This window comes from Fukomys damarensis, unplaced genomic scaffold (assembly GCF_012274545.1).
Source record: "Fukomys damarensis isolate Sample0158 unplaced genomic scaffold, DMR_v1.0_HiC HiC_scaffold_11, whole genome shotgun sequence".
In the NCBI taxonomy this organism is placed as follows: Eukaryota; Metazoa; Chordata; class Mammalia; order Rodentia; family Bathyergidae; genus Fukomys; species Fukomys damarensis.
This window is the reverse complement of record NW_022900923.1, coordinates 5,505,729-5,529,460: the sequence shown is the minus strand read 5'-3', so window position 1 is coordinate 5,529,460 and position 23,732 is coordinate 5,505,729. Positions and strand designations below refer to the sequence as shown.

The following is a 23,732-nucleotide window of genomic DNA, read 5'->3' as shown; positions in this document are numbered from 1 at the left end:
CAAAAGGGTTAGAAGTTAGAGACAAAGACTCAGAGGAGAACGCGTGGCCACTGATAAATGGCTCCGTGTGGGCTTGGCGAGCCTGGCAGGCGATGATGTCACCAGATGATGGAAGAAAAGCCAAGCAGCCAGCAAGAGCCACTGCCCGGCTGAGGTGCTGATCGTAACGTCACTCTTGGCCATGGCTCCCGAAAGGTGAGCACACTGCTAAATGAAAATGCACCAGGAGGCAAATTTCCACTGACAGCAGTTTTCTGAAAGCTAGATTCTATCAATGTTTTAATCCTTAAAACACACAGGAAAATTCCAAATAAGAAGCTAAGAGAAGAGGTATGGCAGCTATACCATCACACCCGTGACGTGGAACAAACAAGCCCCAGCCTCCACTTCCAAGGTTGTCCTCTGCTCCGTGAGCTTGACCACACTTTGAGCGCAGCGGACTTTCCTACCAAACAGACCAGAGGTGTCTTATGGCAAGAAAGCTAATAACCCAAGTGGCAAGAGAATGATCTAAAGACAGATATAGGGGTGGGAAGAGAGAATGTGATTTTTAAGTTTGTGTACCAAAAGAATACATACTGAATAGTTCTGTGATATAAAAATGTAGAACAGGTGAAAGTAACTTGTATTGACAAGAAAGCAGGTGATAACGTTTTGGGAATGGAGGTCAGCACGGACTGCAGAGGAGCTCAGGAGAACATTTGGGAGAGGGAAACAGTCCATGTATGTCTCACTGAGGTGTAGTTCACACAGACACACACATCTGCCCAAACTCATCGAACTATACACATTGGAGGGGTACATTTTGGGGTGTGCAAACTATTTATAAGGAACATTGATTTAAAAAAGAAAACATCAGTAGTTTTGTAAGATATTTCCATCATCCAAAATGAATAAAAAGTATACAAAATCACTGCACCATTTCTCATGTGTACTGCATAGAACATTACAAATACTTCACAATAGATGCCTTACTTTTTAAAGCACCCAAAAAGTGCATTGCAAGCAACAATGATTATTTGTCGCTAAGTGGAAAATTAATCATTGAAAAAACTATATGTTTCTTATTTGTGAGCTATTTAATGATTCGTGAAAGTTCAGTGCTGTGTTTTCTTGAATTCTACTCAGGAATCTTTAACTCTGCTTGAAAGTTAATGAACAGTGTCTAGTCTGTTGTATTTGTCTTGCCCTAGATCAATCCAAAAATTAGGTCCAGTAAATTAATCATTCACTGTTTCAGTCATTCTTGGGGAAAAATATAAGAAACACTCTAAAATGTATCTTCTATTGCTGAAATATGCCATCATTTCTTATGATATGTATTATATACTAAGTCAAAGCCTTATCTTGCCAATGTAATATCAAAATGGGTCATACTTTCTAGGCAAATATTATGGCAGATAGTCACCGAGTCTCCCCAGGGTAGAAGTCTTAGGTATAATAAATAAAATAATTTAGAAAGAAATAAGCATTGCATTGAGTTCACTTTGGGCAGGAGCAGCGGGGTCTTTGCTAATTGTTTTTAAAGTTTTTGTTTTTATTTTGATGAGAGGAAAAATCAAAGATAAGTTAGCATGGAGTGGAACTCTGGGGATTTCTAGCTGATCTTGCGACACTCAGAGAAATGAATCATGTATTCTACTAGCTTTGTTTTGGTTTATGTTTCCCAAGCTGAAAAGACTTTCAAAACCGGATGTTAACTTGAGTGAAGCCACCCAGAGATGAGGCTACAGCTGGTGATAAATGGGGTAGAAAGTCAAAGCATACCACACAGTGTTGGAAAATCATGTGATTTAGAGAGGCCAGTAAGATTTTTCAAGGGAAAACTCTCACTGGAAAAAGAATACTGAGATTGTAATGAACACTCTTCCTCTATTGGGCCACCACTTCGTGACATAAACTTACAAACAAGTAAGGAAAATGTCACGCCGAATATTCACCATGGTGGCAACTTTCTCTTAAATTCTCCTTTCCATTCCTTTCTTTCCAGTTCATTCATTCCATTCATCTACTTCCTCTAAAAACTATTTCTCAAAGAAAAGGCAACTGCCAAGGACTGGCAGCTTCTCAAGGCTTACATTTTCCTGTGTTTGCCAAATGGCTGTAATTTAATTCACAAAGCACTGTTTATTGAGTAATATTATTAATGGGTAGCATAATACTGTGAATTAAAGACATTCTATTTGGACTATTTCCAGGTCTTTAAAAAGAACGCCATTTCCAATAGAAAACGAATGGCTTATCTTAAAATGTATTATTTTACAAAGTAGAACAACATGAAAAGCACTTGAATAAATATATTTTCAGATGATACTAAGACAATTGTTTTCAGACGCAAAAGTCACCACATGTATTAAAATACTTTGAACGATAACAGAATGAGACTGCCATGCTTCTGAATATCTTTATAAAATAATTTCTTTCATTTTTAACACATTTAAAAACACTGTGGGACATCATTAAACTTAATAGTCTATTGGATTTTCCCACTCGGCCATATTTGCCAAACTGTGTAAATTGTATTTGTTTGGGTATGTATCACTGGCTGAAGTCATGACTTAACGAAACATTACATGGAGTCAAATAACACAAGTCTACTCATTCATTTCTGTCTTCAAAAGATACTTAATGCCCAAATAAGAAGCATTAAAATATATTCTCAACTTAAATCATAGCCAATTAGCTCACTAGTTCATAAGCCAATGGTCACCACCTGAGTCCGAGTCCAAAAAGACCAACTCGACTTCTGAAGCCAGTCAAGAGCCCTAATTCACTGAATGCCTCTATTTTGAAGAAGCACGAAATCACTGAAGAATCGTGAAACATCCAACACTTCCCTGAGAGCAATGAGACAGAGAAAGAAACAAAGGGGCCAGGACAGCCGAGGAAGGGAAATGGGGAACGGAGGAAAAGTGAGGCAGACTGACGGGCCAGCGAAACGCAGGAGAGGGTGAAACAGCCGGAGCCACACGAAAGAGACGGCTGGTAACATCGTGGGAAAGCGCCAGTGCCAGGCTGTGGCTGACATGAACTCTACACATTCAGTTCATTGCGTGACCAAGGAGCATTGTTTACGTGGGTGGTTTGGGGCTTGGGGAGGAAGGGTGAAGTTGGCGAAAGAAATCACTGATTACAAGGCAGGCAACAAAGCGTCTATCTTAAGTGATCATCAGAAGACGCTAGGAAAAGCAGAATAAATGTCACTTTCGAATGGAGAACAAATCATCCTGGCAAAAACGTAAACACATCGCTAGGGCTCAAGAGTCGGTCAGCCAAGCTAATTCAATTAATTTCATTTTTGTAACCATATAGTCACCAATACAATCAAACTTATTAAAACTGAGCCTTCAGATAGATCTTTTTTCTTATGACATAGTTATTAAATTAAATTGTAAGACATGACATTTGAAATCTAAAACAATGTGAAAGATTTCTTCTTTAACAGTAATCATTGACTCATGGTTGAGACGAAATGTGTAAGTAAAACAAAATGAACATCGGTATAAGCGTTGGTCTGGAAAATAAATTCAGTGGGGCAGCTAAAGAAGAACATGAAAGTTTAGGTGTGCACATAAGAACGGGAGCCACAAGCAAATCAACGCCTCCAAGCTGAAGCAAGAGTAGCACCTTCTCAGAGATGTGTGAGCTGAAGTCTGCAGTTTAGACAATGCTCGTGCTAGTAAACCACACATTTCATATTAGTCAAGAGCAGGTTAGATCAGATTGAGAATTTCAGAGGGCAGAAATGCAGTTTGCCAAAAGCTTGACGGATGATTTTTTAAAAATGACATGTTCTGTAATTCCAAAGCAAACTGCACAAAGAGATGAACTGACTCATCAAACACAAGCCCAAGACAAGGCCTCATAGGTACAGAAGGTCTCAGGTCATCCAGGACACTACGACACAGTGTGACTATTAAAAAGCTAAAATACATCTGTATACAGGGGGTGACTGAAAGATACAGTGGATGTTTAAATACTAAAAAAATTATGACATCAAAAACCACACTGCCAATAATGATGGAATTCAAGTATTGGAAGTGAGGGATTTTTGATTAACGCAGAGTGTGCCTGTTGCTATAATGCATTTTAAAAAATAAACATTTGGTCTACTTTTTTCTCATCACCCTGTGTCGATCAAGCACATACAGAAATTTCTGTCAAATAAAAACATAACATGGAAGCTTCATGCACCTCGTTCACGGAATCTGTAGCCGTGTGACTTCTGGTTCTTCCCCAAAGTCAGAATGACCACGAAAGGGAAACACTGAGTGGATTCAGGACATAGAGGCAGCCAGAACAGTGTAGCTAAAGACACGGAGGAGGACTTCCAGGACTGCTTCAGAATAATGAGCTGCGAGAATAACGGCTGAGTGTGTTTGAAGCGAGAGAGCATTCTGAGGGGATTAATGGCAATGTGTCTTTTACTGTAATTTAAAAAAATGTAAATATTTGTCATATTTCTATCGTACCTCACATAAGTCCATATTTATGTATATGACCTATTTTATACACTTATCATTGGAGAGCTCTTCTTTTGAATGACAGCAACTGTAAATGTAGTTCACTGTATTTACGACTCAGATTTTAATAGACATGTTCAAACTATTCTCCAAAAATATTGGGACAACTGGTAGTCCTATCAACAATGTATACAGCGTTGTATTCTTGCAAGTGCAACTAGTAAATGCTATCAGTCTTTAAGCATTTGGCTAATTTATGATATTGAAAACAATATTTTATTATAATTTGCACTTTCCTGATTAAAACTGAGGCTGGGTAAACTTTCAAGAGTTTATTGAATATTCGCCTTTGTTCTTTTAATTTCATTTGTTCACATGTTTACTCTTTTTATGGGCTTGTTATATTTTTGTTAACATTTTAAGTGCTCTTTGTGCATTGGGGATCTTAACGATACTTTTAAATATGATGCAAATATCAACCTATCGCCATCACCACACGGTAGTTACGTGAGCCCCTACGGAGTCCAGAATTTTAGAAACTCATATGACAGAAAACATTCACCTCCTTCTTCACTTCGGATGCATTTGCCTCTATTTGTGTTTCATTCGTTTAGTTTACAAAGGCCCTTCACTTTGGATTTAAAAATATTCCTCTCAACTATAATAGATTGACCGTTACATTTACATTTTAATGTCATGTTCATTTTATACAAGTTAGGTGATATATTTTCTTAAAATTTCTTTAAAATTAGCAGTCAGCTACCTAAAGTACCCATCACGAAGTCCTTCCTTAACACCTGTGTTACAATTGGTGCTATTGTCAGAGCTGCTGTACCCTCTTTTACACTGCTATGGTTGACGTTCATGCTAAACACTTTTATAGCCCAGGATCTGTCAGTTTTACATTGTTTTTTTCATGTTCCTGCTATTCCTCCAGATAAACAGACTTTCCACCTAAACGGTGATATTTCCCTGGACAATTAAAGACAAACTAAAGTAAAAAACTCCTAAGTCAAATTACTGCAGATTTTCATATTAATTAGATAAATGTCCTGATGTCAGCAATAAATTAATCTTGATTGTCTCAAAACACATAAAGCTTGCCCTGCATCTATAAAACCTATATTGGACTTACTTTTTGGCCAATCAATACCTTTTAGAAGTAGGAACCAACTAATTTTTTAAATTTAGCATTAAATTGAAACAATTTAAATATTGTTTCATGAAATATGATCATGCTGATGAAACCAAGAAAGAGAAAGGAAAGAAAAGCCTTAGAGGTCTTTTACAGTTACAGTTTTTTTCTGACTGTAATTACTTCTAAAAACGTAATTTTTTACTTCATTGGTAGTACTTATTTTTCACTACTGGAACTCTCTGTGAATTTAACTGACATTTTAGGTTTATTTTCACATATACCCAGCAGGGAAAACAAAACTAGGTTCACTGAATTTGAGTTAATTGTATCGATTCATTGGTGATTGATTGACTCTTATTTCCCCCACATGAAATAGCACTCACGTGACGTCCCTCGGTGAAGCTTTCCCGGGAGCAGAGACACCTATATGGACGGCTCTCCATGTCACATCTGCTGGCGTGACCGTGGCACTGACACCTGTGAACATCAACGGCGCCAGGTCAACGGGATCTGCTTACAACCCAGTGACAAAACACACGTGTGACTCCAGCAAGGCAGGTGAGCACGTGTGACCGACTTGACAGTCGGTTCCTCTACAATGCTGTGCTTGTTCTGTAAAGTACTGAATCAATCCCGAAGCGCTGGAAGGATGCAATACGCAAACCACACTGTGTTGCGATGGTCACTTTCAAGCCACTTTGGAAAGGGGCTTGGGCTTGTGCACCCTGTCCCAACTGTGTGGCAGAGTTGTCAAGGGACCCACCTGCTGAAACTACTCCAAGAATACTCTCGATCTTTTGTTCGTTTTCCCCAAATCAAACGATTACTGGATAGCATTACTTTTTACTGTGCTATTTCTTAACAAACCAAACTTACACAGGGGTATTCAGGTCTGTTTTTAAGGGTGTCCCTCATTCACAGGCATATCATTCTCTACAACAACTCATTCCAATTACAAAATGTACTCTTATCTGTACATTTCTATATTAGTTGCTGCCTAGTTCTGCACAACTGAGCTTGTTCTCAGTTCTCATCAGAAATTTATAAGCTACTAAGGGCACAGTAGATCTTTCCTACCAAGAACAACACATGTTCCCTATGGAATTGTGAATTTGGGAAGACCAAGCCCTGTATGTATGGACTCTCTGGTATGTTCGCTGGAACCCCAAATGAAGCTCTTTTCTCTTTGCCTTCAAAATCTCATTCTATAACAAACCAAGGGAATGTATACACTATAGGATAAATTATATCTGAGTCAATTTTATGTATCATAACTTTTGTGGAGGGCCTGCTGAAGATGGAACCCAAGGCCTTGCTCATGCTAGGCAAGTGCTCTACCACTGAGCTCCACTCTTCCACCCTCCAGGAATTATAACCTCCAAATCCAATGGCTGTTGAACACTGATTCCATCACAGAGCTATATAATATGCAGAAAGACTTAGGTGCACATCTTCCTAGAAGATTTTAGAGTGCAAAATCTTTTCAAAATATAAAGCTTAGAATATACTTTGCTGTAGAGATTTACTGCATTTTAAGCATGACAAAAACCTCATTAGAAACACAATTCATAGTGAAATTCTCCCATGCAAACCTTGGTGAGGAACTCTACCTGCCACCAATGGTGATTTCAGCCACAGCATAGTATCTGTGTTGCGGGTTGACAGAAGCATCAGCTGTATGGTACTGCCCGTGGAAATGAAGCCTTATTTGTGTGGCTTTTACAAATTCTTGAAGTGCTGGGGTTTTATAGAAGTCACTGTATCCAGGGCGATGTTTTGGTTCAGGTGTCAGGATGCTGAATGTGACATTACCACGGGAATAGGGGGTAAACCTAGAGATGAAAGAAATTTGATATAAAAAAAGTCATCATATTTTTGGCAAAACCAAAATCACAACTTTGTAGCATTACCATAATATCAGCAAAAGCTTAGAGTCTTCATTCTGAGAAAATAAATATATCCCACATCATCTGTGGGCAAAGGGTATAGGAGCATCACCGAAAGCTCTACATGCTAACCATTTGTTCAAGAACCAAAGAAGCTTCAATTAATGGAGAGCACTTGCTAAATAATCAAACAGTACAACTGCAAGACACCAATGATATTTCAAAGAGATACTCTAAACAATCTTAGAAGAACTGTACACATAGTTTAAAAGTCACTTTAGAGCTTTACAAGAATCTCCCTTGCAGATGGATGGTGAGAAATCTCTTAGAGCATTCTAACCTACAGGGAGGACCAAGTCATCCACTCATTGATTGTTCTTAAAATGATCCTACTTGGAAAGCTGAAGACAGTTGACAGAATCAGGATTTTCCAAATCTCCATTGTTTTCCATTCCAAAGGTGCTACAATTTCTAGCAAAATATTGCCAGTCCTCCCAATCCAAGCTGTCCTCCTTCTTCCTTTGAATCCTGATCGCTGTTGGTTGTGGACTAAAGAACTGAATGACAATATAGAACACCTGAAACAGGCAGAATGATTGTTAGGGTTGACGGTCAAGTGTGATACATCAGTATAAACCAAGGCACGCAGATGTTAGATTTAAATATAATGGCTCACTTGCTCATAATTACAATTATCAAATATTTACTGAACATCCAGAAACTTCACAGATCCACAACACAACAACACAATTTCTAATTGAAAAAGAGTCTCTCTTTTCACAGATGTTATAAATCAAACTGCAGTATGAAGTCTGTTGTAAAGACATGAACAAGCAATGTTATTCCCATGATTATTAGTAAAACTAAAAAGGTTAAAATAAATTACTAACACACTCATAAAAGTAGCATAACAAAACAACTGGCTGAATTAATATAGATTTGACGCTGGTAAATTTTGAAATGGTAAATTAGAATAAACATAGTAGAAAAGAAACATAAAACCAAATATCGAATTTTTAACCATCAACCAAATGCAAAAATATGTTAATAATGAATAAAAAACTTATTTTCTTGCTTCTCACTTAGCACTTTTGTGAGTGTTTTGCTTTGCTTTGTTTGCCCTGATGGGAATCAAACTGAAGATTTTATACATGCTAACCAAGTCCTCTACCCTTAAGACACAGGGTGGGTATTTCAAAAGAAAGAAGAGAACTGACAAACACTTCCAAACAAGGAGGTCCTGAGAAAATGCATCTTAAGACACAGGGTGGGTATTTCAAAAGAAAGAAGAGAACTGACAAACACTTCCAAACAAGGAAGGAGGTCCTGAGAAAATGCCGTCAAAAGCTCCATGGTGAAGACACAATTTAAAGGACACCAGGAGTCCCCGGAAGTTGGAGGGGGAAGGAAGGATGTTCATTGGAAATACTGGAGGAAGGCTAGCCCTGCCAGCACCTTAATTTTGCATTTCTGGTCTTCAGAACTGCGTGAAAAGTCATTTGTGTTGTTTTATGATGTAAATTTTGCAGTAATTCGAAGCAACCCTGGTCCCTACATACCTGGTATGGTCCGTTTTCCAAATCCACTGAAATAGTCACTCCTCGATCAAGCTGGGCACTATTTGTAAACACATGTGAGACCCATGAAGTACCGATATCATTATCATTGACAAAAGAAAGTGGGTGAGCGTCAGGGTTCAGCCGTAACACTCTGCTTCTGGCTGTGTCTTCTGCTCCGTTGGGGACGCAGTACTGCTCAAGCAGAGGGTGGACACGGGGATGACTTCCGGGACACCGACAGTGTGACTGGACGTGTAACCGGGGTAGATCTCCAGAGAAAACTTCCAGAACCTCTCTGTGGGAGCCAGGAGAGAGGCTTTCAGGGCAGATCACTTAACAGGAAGAGATTTCCAAAGCATTGCAACACAAGAATATTGCTCTTCTCATGCATTGATGAATAACCATTTATCTTTAATAATTTTCTAAACAGAACATAGAATCAAATGCATTCTTGGCCAAATTAGCATCTTTGTTCTCAGAAAATGTGTTTGGAAAACAGTACATTGTTGTGTTAACTTTTCGCATCAAGAAGCATGCATAAGCCCTTGTCTGATTACCAAGATATGCATTTAAATATAACAATTCACTGTGCCTGTTTGTGATTAGATAGAACAGCACATCATTTACTTCATTAGTTAAACTGCCTTACCACTGAGAGTGAACAACAATATATTGAAAACAATGAGACTTATAAACAGAGTTTCCAGTTCATCCATGAGAAGGAAAAAGAAAGCAAACACTACTTTCACTGCTTCTGTTTCAGAAGGGACTGAAGCCAAGACCATTTGTCAGTGGCTTCCTGTGACTCATCTATAGAGTTTCTGGCATCCTGAAATGTTTCAGTGGCTTTGGATCATATAGCATCTGCCAACAGTCAAAGGAGAAAGCCAATTCCAGGCAGATATATTTAATGTTTCCATTAAGGGCAATGTACCCGTTCTAGATCAGGATTAGTCATACTATTTATAGGCAGTCTTCCACACGGCACCTCTGCACACATTCCAGGAGGCCAATGTCAGCAGCCTAGGTCCATCCAGAGAGATCCGGCTCCCCGCCTCAGGTCCTGAGGGGCAGTGGAGGGGCCCCGGCAGCTTTTCTATTCATTAAGCCACATGCAGTGACAATATCTCTAAATCTCACTGATAGTTTTCAATTGATACCGACTTTTGGATGAGACCTAAAGTCTCTATGCAATATGCAGCCTTTGCCTGCAGCCCCAGGATAAGCTTCCTTTCCGAAGAGCTACCAAGCTTCGTGGCGTAGCATTTCTCAGACAAAGGTGACCTGAAAGATACTAAGGCTGGTGGCAGTGTGATTCCTCTCAAGTGTGCTCCTATGTTACAGCCCCCTGTGCTCTGCCATCTCCTGATTACATCAACAAATGAAGTACAAGATTCCAGGGATCTCACAGACCACAACGCTAGCTCAAGAGCCATTTTACCCAAACCTACAAGAACTAGTTCTGTCATTTGGAAATTCTCCATACTGATCTAGAGCTCCCTTGAAGAAGCTGAGCATTCTCCTTCTGGCCTGCAATAGAAGCAAATGAGATCAACTCATCCATGCAACAATATAGCATGTTATCAGACGATGAGCTGAGAAAGATTTTCAAGGGTTTTATTCATCAGAATTTCACCTGAAGTCTGAGCAAAAGAGAAAGCTGTGTGCCTTAAGAGGTCCTAAAAAGATCATCCGCTATGCTGAAGACGAGGGGAGTTTTCATGAAAGCTGGCCCAAAACTATGAGGTCATTTGTTGACTGGAAATAGCAAGAAATACGTTAATACATCAAATATTCATTCTTTTTGTTTCCAATTCTAACAGCTCCATCTCTTGAGATTTTCTCACGTATCACGATAATCACTTTCATTCTGTCACATTCTCTGGTAGTTATAACTTCAACAGGCAATTTTAAAGGCACATACAAAAGCAGATGTTTCAGTATTAGAAACTATTTCATGTTTAAACAAATGTACTACAAATTTTATAAAAGGCTCACAACTCAAAGTTTCTTAGAGAAAACACATTATCAAGAGTCTGATCAACCTCACATTGTAAGGAATTAACAATAGGCTAGCTCTGATGAGGAAGTACCACAGCATTATCCAAAGCTAACACTCTAAACTTCAATTAGGTGATATTTGCCAAATGCTGCAAAGGTGAAAAATGCAATGATCACCAATGTAAATAACCACTATTTGAGGGAATTCAGCATTTAACCTTTCACTTCTTGAAGCTTGCAATGCCACAACCATTTACCTGTTTGTAAGTGCCACTTGGTACAATCGAAAATCTTGCATTCTTCCAACAAACTGCTCTAAACCTGCAAAATATAGATGTGCAAAATAAGATATGCCTTGGTCTTCCAAGCAATGGCTGAAAAATATTTAAGTGATGTTCCTTCAAAGCTGCAAAGCGTTAAGCCATGTTTCTATCATTGCCCTTTCAAACTCTTAAAGATCAATATCTATGAGTAATGTATAATATCTATTCACATGAGTAATGAAAATAATTGTATTTACGTCAATGGACCAGGCAACGCTGAAGTCAAAGGGAACACTTCGGCCCGCTTGTTTACTGACCTAATCCGTGGCTTTTCTTTTCAAATCAAATTTTTTTCTAGTTTATAAACCTATCTCTCATTTCATTGGCCCTTAATTTGATTGTTATCTGCTTCGGGTGGCAGAACTTCCAGATCACTCGCGCTGCCAAAATGAACACCGTCCACCCTTGAATCCCACCCATTCTAGCTCAACCCTCCAGAATACCTATTTGAATCCTCTACAAACTCTGGTTAGTATATTGTCTGGAAAACCTCTAAAAAATGAAGAGAAATTAAAATCTATTGTGGCCTCCGAGTTACAGATCTCCATAGCACTCTAATTCAACTCTCTCTCTTTTTCCAGTACCGGGGATCAAACTAAGGTCCTTGCGCTTGTGAGGCAGGCAGTGGAACCACTGAGCTAAATCCCTGGCCCTTCTAATTCAATTCTAAATTTTCATCACCTCTTGGGAGTTCTTCTAAGACAATTAGGTTCAAAACAAAATGTATGTTGAATTAGATGACCTTTCAAGACACAGGTAGATATTAACTTTAATCAACAGGGGATTATTTTATTAAATTGTTTATGAAATATTTATTTCATACTTGCTAAGACAGATAAGCCCAAGAGAGTGGAAACAGAAAATTACCATCCTTAATTTTTTGATGTTTTTAATAATGAGAAAAATGGTAAAATGTAAAATTCTAGTGAGAAATCTGATAAAGGAACACAAAAGGCAGTGGGTCCTAATGTAGAATGCTAACTCAGTAATTAAGCATTTTTAAACGATATGCAGAGTAATGGCTAATTCACCAAATGATCATTTCCTCAAAGACGTTTCTTCACTTCTTGAAGTTTGCAACACCACAACTATTTACCTATTTGTAAGTGCCATGTTCCCAGTAACTTGATAACAGTTTTAAAAGAATGTTTATCACTGTTGCTGCTTCTTCATAATGACTTGGAGGAAACTGGCCAAAAGATTAGACTAACCAATAAATTATGGTGAGTAGAATTAGCACAATGAACAGCCTCAGATGTTAATATGAGAAGCAGGAGGGGTCAAAAAGAGCAAAGAAGTGGGGGAGACTTGCAGGCATAAAGAGTACATGTCTGGGCCAGGGACTGAGCTCAGCAGTGCCACCACCTGCCACGTAAGCACAAGGTCCTGATTTTGATCCCAGTACAAAACAAACAAACAAACAAACAAATCAAAACAAACAAAAGAATGTGCGTCTCTGTGAGTGGGGCATTGCACATGGAATTTACATGTTCTAAGAACTCATGTATTTATTCATCGTTAAAAGTTAGACTGAAGAAAATACCATGAATATGTTATACATGAATATTTCTTCATGCATGTAAATGTTTTCAACTGCTATAGTCTAAGACATAATCCACGTACAGCCACTTCCTCTGCCTCTTGGACACCGTCTTCTGCACACCCTGCAAGCCAACGCTGCCAGGAAGATGGTGTCCTCCACAGCCTTCTGCTCGGACTTCTGTACCCAGAGGGTCCCCTTTGTAGCTGTCCCAAAGCAGACAACTGGAACAAGTGCAAATAACTGCTCCTTCCAGTCACATTAGGAGGTCAAAACAAAATGAAAAAATCTAGTAAAATGCTATTGAACTCTCCAGAGGGTTTCCAACACAAATTATTACAAAATTTTATCATTGGCTAAAAGGAGTAAGAGAAACATGGTAAACTGTTTGCACCACAAGTTAGCCATGGAGGCAGCGTGGAGTGTAGCACATTCACCTGGAACCAGGATCTACAGCCAAGCAGAGTAGCAGGAGTAGCAAGGAAAGGAAGACTGCTCCTAGAGACGGAGGGAGAGGTGGGAAGACGGCAGGTAAATACAGCTAAATCTGAGCTTCTGTGGCTTTCTTAGGTGATGAGTAGGGAAGACAAACCAAGAAAATCACTCTTCACAGTGTGAATTTGCCTCATGAGGTAAATGCTATCTGTCAGGAAGGAAAGAAGCTGGATTTATGTCCTCTTGATGCTTCACCTCTACGCACATCTCCAGTCCTTGTCCTCCCAAAATCCTGCACACTCTACCCTGCAGCCCTGTGGGGTACGCTCCTAACATCCCATATCTGCTATGCCTTCTCAGCCCTCGGGTTTTCCACTTTATTTGCCTCTGCTTCAAATGTTCTGCCCCATCCCAGCCTTCCAACTCAGCTTTCAAGTATGTCCTGTGGGGACTGTCTGAAGCCCACCACGGTCCCACGTCCCCTTGTAGCACTATGTTGTACTCTAGTCTTCTTTTTTGTTGTTGTTAATATCTACTTACTTCTCTATCTTACTTAATAAAACATGAAAGCATATTAAACAGTCTTCTCTGGCAAGACACACAAAGCCGTAATTGATTGGCCTTATTCACTCATGCTCATAGCCAAGGCCTTGGCACATGATGAAACTGTTCAATAGATATTTCATGACGAGGGAACAAGGGAGAAGGGAAACAGGAAGTCAGAGAGGCAATTGCAAAGTGGACTTAAGAAGAGTGATAAAGCTCTGTAATGGCTTCTACAGGAAACTTTGAAGGGTTGATCAGGGAAAAATACAGGGCTCCTAAAGAGGTACTTTCAGGGACACCTAAAAAAAAAGAAATGGCAACGCTGCACTGGCCCGAGTCTGTACATTAGGTGATTTCGCCAGTCACGCCGAGAACTCAAGAGAAATGTCAGATGAGGGGAGGTTTCCAGGGCTAGGAATTTTCACAAAGAATGCATCAAAACAAGAGGAATGAAGAATACAAAGGTAGTGTCTCAGAAGAAGAGGGGAGCTGTACAACCAAGTTTGAACTCAAGTGGCAAGGAAGGTGAAGGAACCAGATGATGTGACAAACCAAGAAAGAAAGGAGGTGAGGAACTGGTTGTCTTGGGGAAGTCAAAGAACACTGTCCTCAAAGTGAGGAGTCAAGATGTGTGAAGCTGCTCTCCCAGTCACGTCATTACAGGTGACAGGGACACTCAAGAGACAGTCACAGATTGGACAAATGAAGCAAAAAGAAGCTCCCACCACATGCAAAGCATCCTTATCCATGAAGAAATTCATTGTTCTGAGCTGAATTGGGAATCTCACTTCCCAGTTGTTGTGGACGACATCAGAAATGTCCCCAGAGCTCCTGTGCTCAGAGGTGGAGCTGCTGGAAGGTGACCAGCCTACGGGGTGCTAATTCATCGGCGGACTCATGAGCCCATGAGGTCAGTAGCCAAGTACGCTGCTCCAAAGCAGCCTGGTTAGAGCAGGGTCACTGTGGTTGGTCTGGAAGATGCATCTCCCTCTCTGGCTCCTCCCTTCTCTCTGTGTCGTGGCCCCCAGTGAAGAGGAAAGTGACTAAGACACCAATACTTGTGAATATGACTCAGTTTGCAAGCAAGGATAGGATGATATAAGGAAACAGGGATGAGATCATCAGGGAAGGCCCAAAAGCAGTCTGACTGTTTTCTGAATATATAAGAGGAAGTCGCCACTTAAATACCAAGACGCACAGGGGAAATCCGAGGGATGACAGAAATTGAAGAGATCCAGCTAAAAGCCAAAGGACACCACAAGGCTAATGAGAGCCAGCGAAGGATTCTCCACCATAATTTTCAAACTAAGCCCAGCCCAGAAGCCACCTTAATGTTGGACTTCTCGCTCAAGAACTGTGAGACAATAAATTTCCATTTTTTTTAGGCCACCTACTTTGATATCACCACCAAAGGGAACTATACAATCATCATTTCCTGTTTTTGTTACCCTAAAAGTTATCAAGGAGAAAAGAGGATTTTTTGTAACATAGGTATTCCATGTTATCCAACTTATTTCCTCAGTATTAAATATTCTTCAAAATGTTTTATATAGAATCTCTAGGGAAATTTTTTTATCCCAAGGAACCAGATCATAACAAATAGAGGATAATCACTCAAGATTTTGGAAGGCCTACTTATCACTGCAAGAGAGCAAAGATGATAAGTGCTGTGATTTTGTCAGGGCCTCCACTGTGGCTTTAAATGTCAGGGTGACTTCATTCTTTTATGTGTTTATGCATTCACAAATATTTATTGGGAGCCTATTACGTGCCAGACACATTCACAACTGCCAAAGATACATCAGTTAGAAAAAAAAAATCCTTGTTTTTATGAAGCTTAAAATGAAGTAGAGAGATAATCATAGTAACATATAATGCATTACAATGTGATAAATGCTGACAAAATTATATGTGAAAAAATTAGCACAGGTGTGAGAGAGAAGGTGGATTTTATCAAAAGAGCCCTCATGGACAGGAGGTGACTCTGGTGGCTCTGCCAGCATCCAGGGGCATCGTGAACACACAGGCCCCTCGGACAGCATGCCTGTCATGTTAAAGAAGCACAAGCAGCCAGCTTCCCGGTGCAGAATTAGAGAGGGTGTGGCCCCTGGAAAAGCAAAGGGTTACAGTGTCAAAGGCCCACAGATAGGATTTGGCTTTTCACTGTGAGTAAAATGGGAAGCCACTAGTGGGCTGTTGGTAGAGGAGCAACAGGATCACAAGCTGCCTCAAAAGAGCTGTCAGAAGACTGTAAAAGAATGAGAGTGGAAGACGAGAGGGGCGCTAGAAGGCTACTGCAGCCCTCCAAGTGAGAAATGATGTTCTAATGAGGTGATTGACTACGTGGAATGGGAAGAAAGGGGCTAAAGGTGTAGGGGAAGTGGGAAGGGTAGGGGAAAGGTAATAAGGGAAAAGAAAAAAACAGGAGAAAATGGAAATAAAATCTTTGTAAATGGGGAGGGGAGGAGGTGGTGAAGGGAGGGCAGGGACAAGGGGTAAAAATGAGAACCCAGACCTGTCATGTAAAGGTACAGGATCCCAATGATGAATGTAACTGTACTGCATACCTAAAATGTACCAATAAACTCAATGAGGAAAAAAAAAAAAGGAATGATGGTCGTCAGCGCAGGGTGGGAGAAATGGAGGTGTACCTTTCAATGTGGATAAGTTAGAAGTCACTTCCTATGTTTTAATAATAGCTAAAGGGAAGCTCTGCTGCAGCAGGATAATGAAATCTATTTTATCACCTATAAAATAAAAGGGCTGGGTTTTATAACCTTTAAAAACCATTTTAGCTTTAAATTCGGGAGTCTGTGATTGGACGATCATTACAGCTGTTACAGAATTCACATTTGAAGGAATTTCTTTATTAACAATTAGAGGAAGTTTTCCAAAGGCCTACAGCTAATGTGAATCATCCATCCCAAACAAGAAAAATGATTTCGGGGGATAAAGAGAGTGGTATAAAATATTTCAAGGGCACAGTCATAGGGATGTGATTTACTCATTCTTTTGTTATTTGCCAATTTTTGAAACAGCACTCATCGGAATGAACATTCTATAAAGAGATTCCTCTTTGAAAAAATATTTATATGGCAAAGACAGGACTTAATTATATCAATTGATCAAGGAAATAGACATGACTCATACGAGAAAGACCTCATAGTTGTCACTCAGAAAAAGGACAGGTAACGACAGAAAAGCAGCAGTCCCACATCACAAGAAGGCAGCACACCAAGGTTAATTAAACAAGAAAACTGTGAGTAAATAGTCTATGCAACAAGTTTACAGTAAGGCTAAATAAGAAGCGCCACATCGAGTGGAAAGGAAGAAATGATGTGAGTCAGTGCTCAGGAGGCAGGATCGCCCACTTTAAAAGGCACCGCGAACTTGCACAAAAGACTACAACTAATTTAGCATACAAGTTCAACATGCAAAATTCAATTCAATATCTATCCATGAACGTCAAAGCAATGGGAATGTAAGATGTTAAGTAGAACACATATTAGCAGCCAAACATGTCATATTGTTTATAAGCCTTGTGAAACCTGATAGGGTTTGTAGGTAAAACAGTGACACGTTGATGAAACAAAGACATGTGATTAAGCCTTGAAGAGTAAAGTCTGAAAATTTTCCTTGTCATAAAAGCAATTCTTAGGCTAGAAAAGAGTGTCAAATTAACATTTCAGAACTCTGGAAATTAAAGATCTTGAAACAATGTGGGGAGTGTTCATTTTTAAAAGGTCAAACATTGGTAAGAACAAGATGTCTGTAACATTAAAATTTTCCCTTTTCTCCACCTCCTCTCTGAAGCTCCACAGTCATCTTGGAAAAAGTCAGCAATCATGAACCAGCAGGTCTGAAGTCACCAGAAGGTTCAGTTTCAGGCTAAAATGCTCGCAGAGCTCCATCCTCAAACAAGCACCACTATCCAATCCACCAAAAGAACCCACTAATGAAGCTTGAGTTCACCACACGGGAACTATCTTTTCCTAGGGATGCTGGTTGACAGAAATTAGTGACAACTGTTTAACTTTGAGGTTGCTACTAACAATTAGAGAAAACAACAAATAAACCAGAAACCTTAAAAAAAGAAACTGAGGAATGAGAACTCCAAAGGGAATTTTGCAGAGTTCTTCTTTTTACCTGGAAATCTAGAAAGTTACATACACGCAAAGAGCTATGTGCCATCCCAGGAACATGCGTATTCCCCAAAAAGACCTGAGGAGGACTCACTGTGTTGATAATAACACCAAAAGCTTGGGACGTCTGGGAATACAACAAAATGTATGAGTATCTCTTATGCAGGAATTCATTAAAAGACATAAAAGAAGACCTAAATAAATAGAATGTTATATTATCACTAGCAGTGAGAAAAGTCACCATAATAATATAAATTCTTCTTAAACTGTTATACAGTTAAAATTCATTTCGGTTTCTTAAATTTTTATTAGTACAAGTTTGTAATACATAATGATTGTATTCATTGCGGGGTGTCGGTACACATGCATAAACTATCTTAATTCTTTTTTATCTTCTTCCTCTCTTCAAATTAAATTCTAATTTTAAAAAACACAAGTAGGCATTTCCCTGAAGGTTGACCCTAAAATTCACCTGGAGAATATAGACCAAAGAATAGATGTGGGAAAAGACTAGCAAAATAGAACTCACACTGCAAAATACTAAAACTCACCCAAATGCTAACACTTTGCAAGGCCTCTGAAACAAAATGTTAATCACACCATCTTAAAAGTGGACTTGAGACACGGGTAAGGTGGCTTTAAGAATCACTTAGAAAACAGTGGATATTCAATAAAAATCAATGGGACAGAGATGTCCCAATAAAGATCAGTTAAGAAGCTACCTCACACATTTAAAAAAAATAATTTCAAGAAAACAGAGTACATCATATTTAACAGGATAAGAAGTCATTTCTCAAATGATATAAAATATATGATCCAAAAAAGTGATTGGTATATTTACTAACATTAAACATAAAGACTCCTATGTGACAGAACAAAAGCACAAAAAAAGTCAACAAGTAAAACCACACCTGGGCATATTTTTGTGATCCACAGAACTGGTTAAAACATTTAAAATTCAAATAATAAATGTTCAAATAATAATAACAAATAAAGCCAGGGCAGTGGTAAATTTAACAGGACACAGACTGAAGCTTTTTACTCAGGAGAGAAACTATGAAAGCCAAATAAACAACTCCAAAGTCTTACTTGTTATTAATGAAAATAAAACAGAGATTATTTTATACTCATGATTCTGGGAAAAATCAATGTCTGGAAACCAAAGAAGTTAAGGAGGATGTGTGTCGTTGGGCTCCCCTCTGTTGCCAGTGGAAACAGAAACTGGTTCAGTCACTTTAGAGAAGAGGCCGGCAGTGCAGTGCACTGAAGGGTCTGTCACGGCACCTTCACTGCAGAAATCCTCACAGACTCATGCAAGGAGACATTTGCGAAACACTAATTGCAGAATTCTATAAACTGCAAACTCAGAAAACCTAAACCTACCAAGGTACATCATGTAAAGGTACAGGATCCTAATGATGAATGCAACTGTATTGTATATCTAAAATGTACCAATAAACTTATTGGAAAAAATAAAATAAAAGAAATAAAAAAGAAATAGCCATGAGAATGAACAACCTGGTCTTGTTCTTGATCTTGGAGACAAAGCAATTACATTTTATCATAAAGTATGATGTTCTTTATGAGATTTTATAGTCCTTATCCAGCTGAGAAATTTTCCTTTTGATTCCAAGTGTTTTTGAGCTTTTTTCATGAAAGAAAAAGTGATCTGTGAAATGTTATTTGTCATTCACTAAGATGATCATTTGGTCTTTGTATTTTATTCATATTATAAATTGCATTGATTTATTTTGTACATGAAAATGATCTAGCATTGGTGAGAGTTAATATCACTGGTCATGATGTATAGTCACATTTATATGTGGTTGCATTCAATTTGCTAATTCTGTATCAAAAATCATACTATTCACAGAAAAAAAAAGAGAAAACCTAAACTTCGCATGGGAACAAATAATTTATATTTTTTCATATAATGGAATATCTTTTTTTAATTTTATTGAGTTTATTGGTACATTTTAGGGATACAGTACAGTTACATTCATTGTTGGGGTAATGTACCTCTACATGACAAGTCTTGATTCTCATTTTTTCCCCTTATCCCTGCCCTCCCTTCACCCCCTCCTCCCCTCCCCATCTACAAACACTTTATTTTCATCTTTTCATTCTCTCACATTTTTTTCTTTTCCCTTTTTGTTCTTCCCCTACGCATCCCACCTTCCCTACACCTCATATAATGGAATATTAAAAGACAAGTTGAAATGAATCAACTATGCCTAAAAATCAAAAATTATTTTCATGAAAAAGGAAAGTTAAAAAATTCGTTAGATAATATACACAAATATAATCTCCAAATACATAGTATATGGAGATACATCTTAGTTCAAAACATTTGAAATGACTTATATACAAAAGGGAAATTTTATCTGACTCAACTGAAATATAGAAGGATAAAATACATACAAGAATAACAAGTAGAAATGCAAAATAGACGAGAAGGATCTTAACAAATATTTAGCAATCATTGAAGTACTTTTTGAAATTTCAAAGCCATAAATATCCATTACCTGGAAGAATCACTGATTTGAGAAAAGAAAAGATGTCACCAGAAATGTTAAACTAAAACCATGAAAACAGCAACAATTTAAAATTAGTTTTTTCCTTAAAGACAAGAATAATTTTATCAAAAATACAAGTATTTGACATAGGTATCTTTTAAAAGGTTATAAAGAAATAAAGATCATTTGTAGTTACTTTTTTCTAAAAGTGTCAATGATTTGAAGCAGAATTTTTCTGGTTGAAACTGACAAAAGATTTACAAAAACATCAGTAAGTTTATATATTTAAGAAACAAACTCAATATGGTACAATAAGAAGCAAATTGAGGGCCAGGGATTTAGCTCAGTGGTTCGGTGTCCCTCCTCGCAGGCGCAAGGACACGAGTTTGATCCCCAGTACCGAAAAAAAAAAAAGAAGCAAATTTGTTTCCATTCAGTCAAGAAAATGGCCTTTGATCTTTTCCTTCAAGAATTCGACCCAAAATTAAAATTGCATGATGGCTTCAGGTTAATATCCTTCATCTCTACTAACTTCAGCAGCCTCACTACAAAGCGCACTTTATTTTGTCAAATTAAAAACAAATCATAAAAATTTAAAACTTCAAAATATAATAATGGCTCTCAGCTGGAAAGTCAATGTAATTTACTTATTTTCTAGTAAATTCAGTAGGTCCTTCACGTCAGCATTTTCTTCTGATTCTGTTATTTTTTTCAGACATCCGTGGTGAAGGATGAGCACATTTCCTAGCTGCCACTGAACCACAAAAAGGAAATAAATGTCCAAATGAAATTACTATTGGAGAGAACAGCAAAAATATGTCCAATATAGTCTGCTAACACATTAGTATATACAATCAGGCAATGCAAATACTATTAAAATACCTTGAATCAGGAAAAGTTGTAAAATGCACTTCCAGAATCAACAGCTGAGAACAATGAGGTGTTGTCTTGAAGAATTAACAGATGGTTACAAAATGTTCAATAATAATAATAAATAACTGACGGAGAAAATAACTTCCTCCTCTGCTTTCTTCATCCGATTCCTATCCTTCTCTTCAGAGCCGACCTTCTTGGTATCTGCACTGAAACGTCCCATCTCTGTTCGTGTAACTCGCTTCAGTTATCTACCGTCTTTTCTACCACCTCCCTGAGGCTGAAATTCCACACTTGATGGCCGCCCTGTGGATGATCATCCGTTCATACTTCTCATTCTCCGCATAGCCCGTGGCTGAGTACTGCAAGCGCTTGTCCGACTTCTCTTCCCTTGGCTTTGAACCTCCTGCTCCCTGTACAACACACGTGAGTTGCTCAGCTGCCTCTCTACCACACCCACGTTTCCCAGCCTTCTCTCTGGAGCTCTCTGCTTCTGCCTTGCCTCCTTCAATAATTTCACCTGCATCTAGAGACTGAAAATCAACTTCTCTGGAGAATATTCTTACCTCGATATGATTAGGTCCAATACCAATCATCAATACAAGATTTTTGTCCTAAGTGATGTTTTGCCTTCTCTACTTGGACATTTCTTACTATCATAAGTAAATAAAGATCTAATGTTCATTCCTTTAAACTTACCCTGTCCCTTCCCTCTTCCCTCTCTCTTCTGCCTACAAACACACACACACACACACACACACACACACAAGCACACACTTTCATTTTGGTCCATATGGGAAACATCTTTGACTCCATGTCCTCCTTTAATCACAAAACTTGTATTCTAGAGTGAAAAGCAAATATGCACAACAGTATGTAAGATCACACAGTACATTAGAGGTAGAGATATGGGGAGAGAAACAGCAGCATCATGAAGACCAAAGGTGGGCAGCTGGTGCTTGCAATTTTAAAGGAGGAAAGGAGGGAGGAACAGCATTGTTAAGAAGGTGCTATCTGAGCAAAGCTGGAGCAGGAACTCAGCCAGTTCTTACCCAGCAGGTGGTAAAAACATCTTGGCTCAAGGCACAGCCAGTGGCACAGGGCCCTAAAATAGAACTGCACTTCCCACATTCAAGGCCTCGCATGTTGGAGGAATAGAGCATGGGCAAGGCCAAGGGAGCACAGGAATCCAGCCAGCGAGGAAACTGCAATCAGATATCTGGGTCTTAGAGGCCACTGTAAGAATGGCGGCTTCCACTCCTGGGAAAAGGTGGAACTGTAGAGCATTCTGAACAGAGAAGGAACATGTTCGGCTCACACTTAATCAAAACTGTGGCTGCTTTGTTAAGAACAAAATGGACAATGGAGTCAGAGTAGTGAAACGACTCACAGTCCAGACAAGAGCAGCCCCTCTTGGTCCAGATGTGTCCAGGGGAGGTGGTGAGAGTCAGCTCTGGATATATCTTGGAGATAACATCAACAGGATTTTTCTGATATATTTATAAGGTGTTGAATGCAAGGGAAAGAGAATCCAAGTGTGACTCCTAGGTGTGTTCTCAGAAGTAGTGCAGGGCTGAAATTGCTCTCACTTGAGATGGGGAAGAATATAGAAGAGACGTCATGGAGATCAAAACGAGAGACCTAAAAACAAACTCAGTTTCCAAATGAATTTGAGGCACACATTAAAAATCAGTGGAGATGTTGAGTAGTCCGATGGTGTAGCAGTCTGGCCTGCGTAAATACAGAGAAGGTTTTCAGCTGACTGAGTGCTGAAGGAGAAGGGAAGGAAGCACTTCAGGCGGAGGAGAAATAGCACCAGGGGGGACCCTGAATACACAGCCGTGAAAAGTCCTAGAATGACCTGGGAATCTTTAAAGAGAGAAGGAAATGACTTCCTGGGGTCTACCTAGACAAATCTCAGCATTTCCCCGACATCTACTGTCATGGCTGTAAATTAAATAGTTTTTTCCCTCATCCAGGCAAATTTTGAGCCAAAAAAATTAGATACAATTTACAACTATTACAGAATTTGAAAATACTTAAGTTTTACAAACTCCAAAAGCTTCATATCTGCATCAACAATAATATCCAAGAAAACAAAAGTCTATTAAGCTATCTAACATGAACCAGGCATTCATTATTTATAAGGTTTGTAATCACTGAGAAATGTATGTACACAAAACACATTTTATAAATGAAGAAACAAATTAGAAAATTGGATTGGGAAGTTATTTGCCAAAATCATTTAGCTTTGGAGAAGCTGCCCTGAGATTCAACAACCCCAAATTGGCCTGATTTTTAAATCTTGTG

At 38.8% G+C, this 23,732-nt stretch overlaps 1 protein-coding gene across 1 annotated transcript in view; it reads right to left on the bottom strand.

Moving 5' to 3' along the window:
* Ush2a (usherin) overlaps positions 1-23,732 on the bottom strand; it is a 678,059-nt gene that overhangs the window by 589,910 nt on the left and 64,417 nt on the right. The window contains exons 4-8 of the mRNA XM_033762039.1: positions 11,305-11,368; positions 9,047-9,341; positions 7,881-8,065; positions 7,212-7,433; positions 5,985-6,078 (exon numbers count right to left, since the gene is read on the bottom strand). Coding sequence (XP_033617930.1) covers positions 5,985-6,078; positions 7,212-7,433; positions 7,881-8,065; positions 9,047-9,341; positions 11,305-11,368 — 860 coding nt within the window. The remainder of the gene's footprint in view (positions 1-5,984; positions 6,079-7,211; positions 7,434-7,880; positions 8,066-9,046; positions 9,342-11,304; positions 11,369-23,732) is intronic.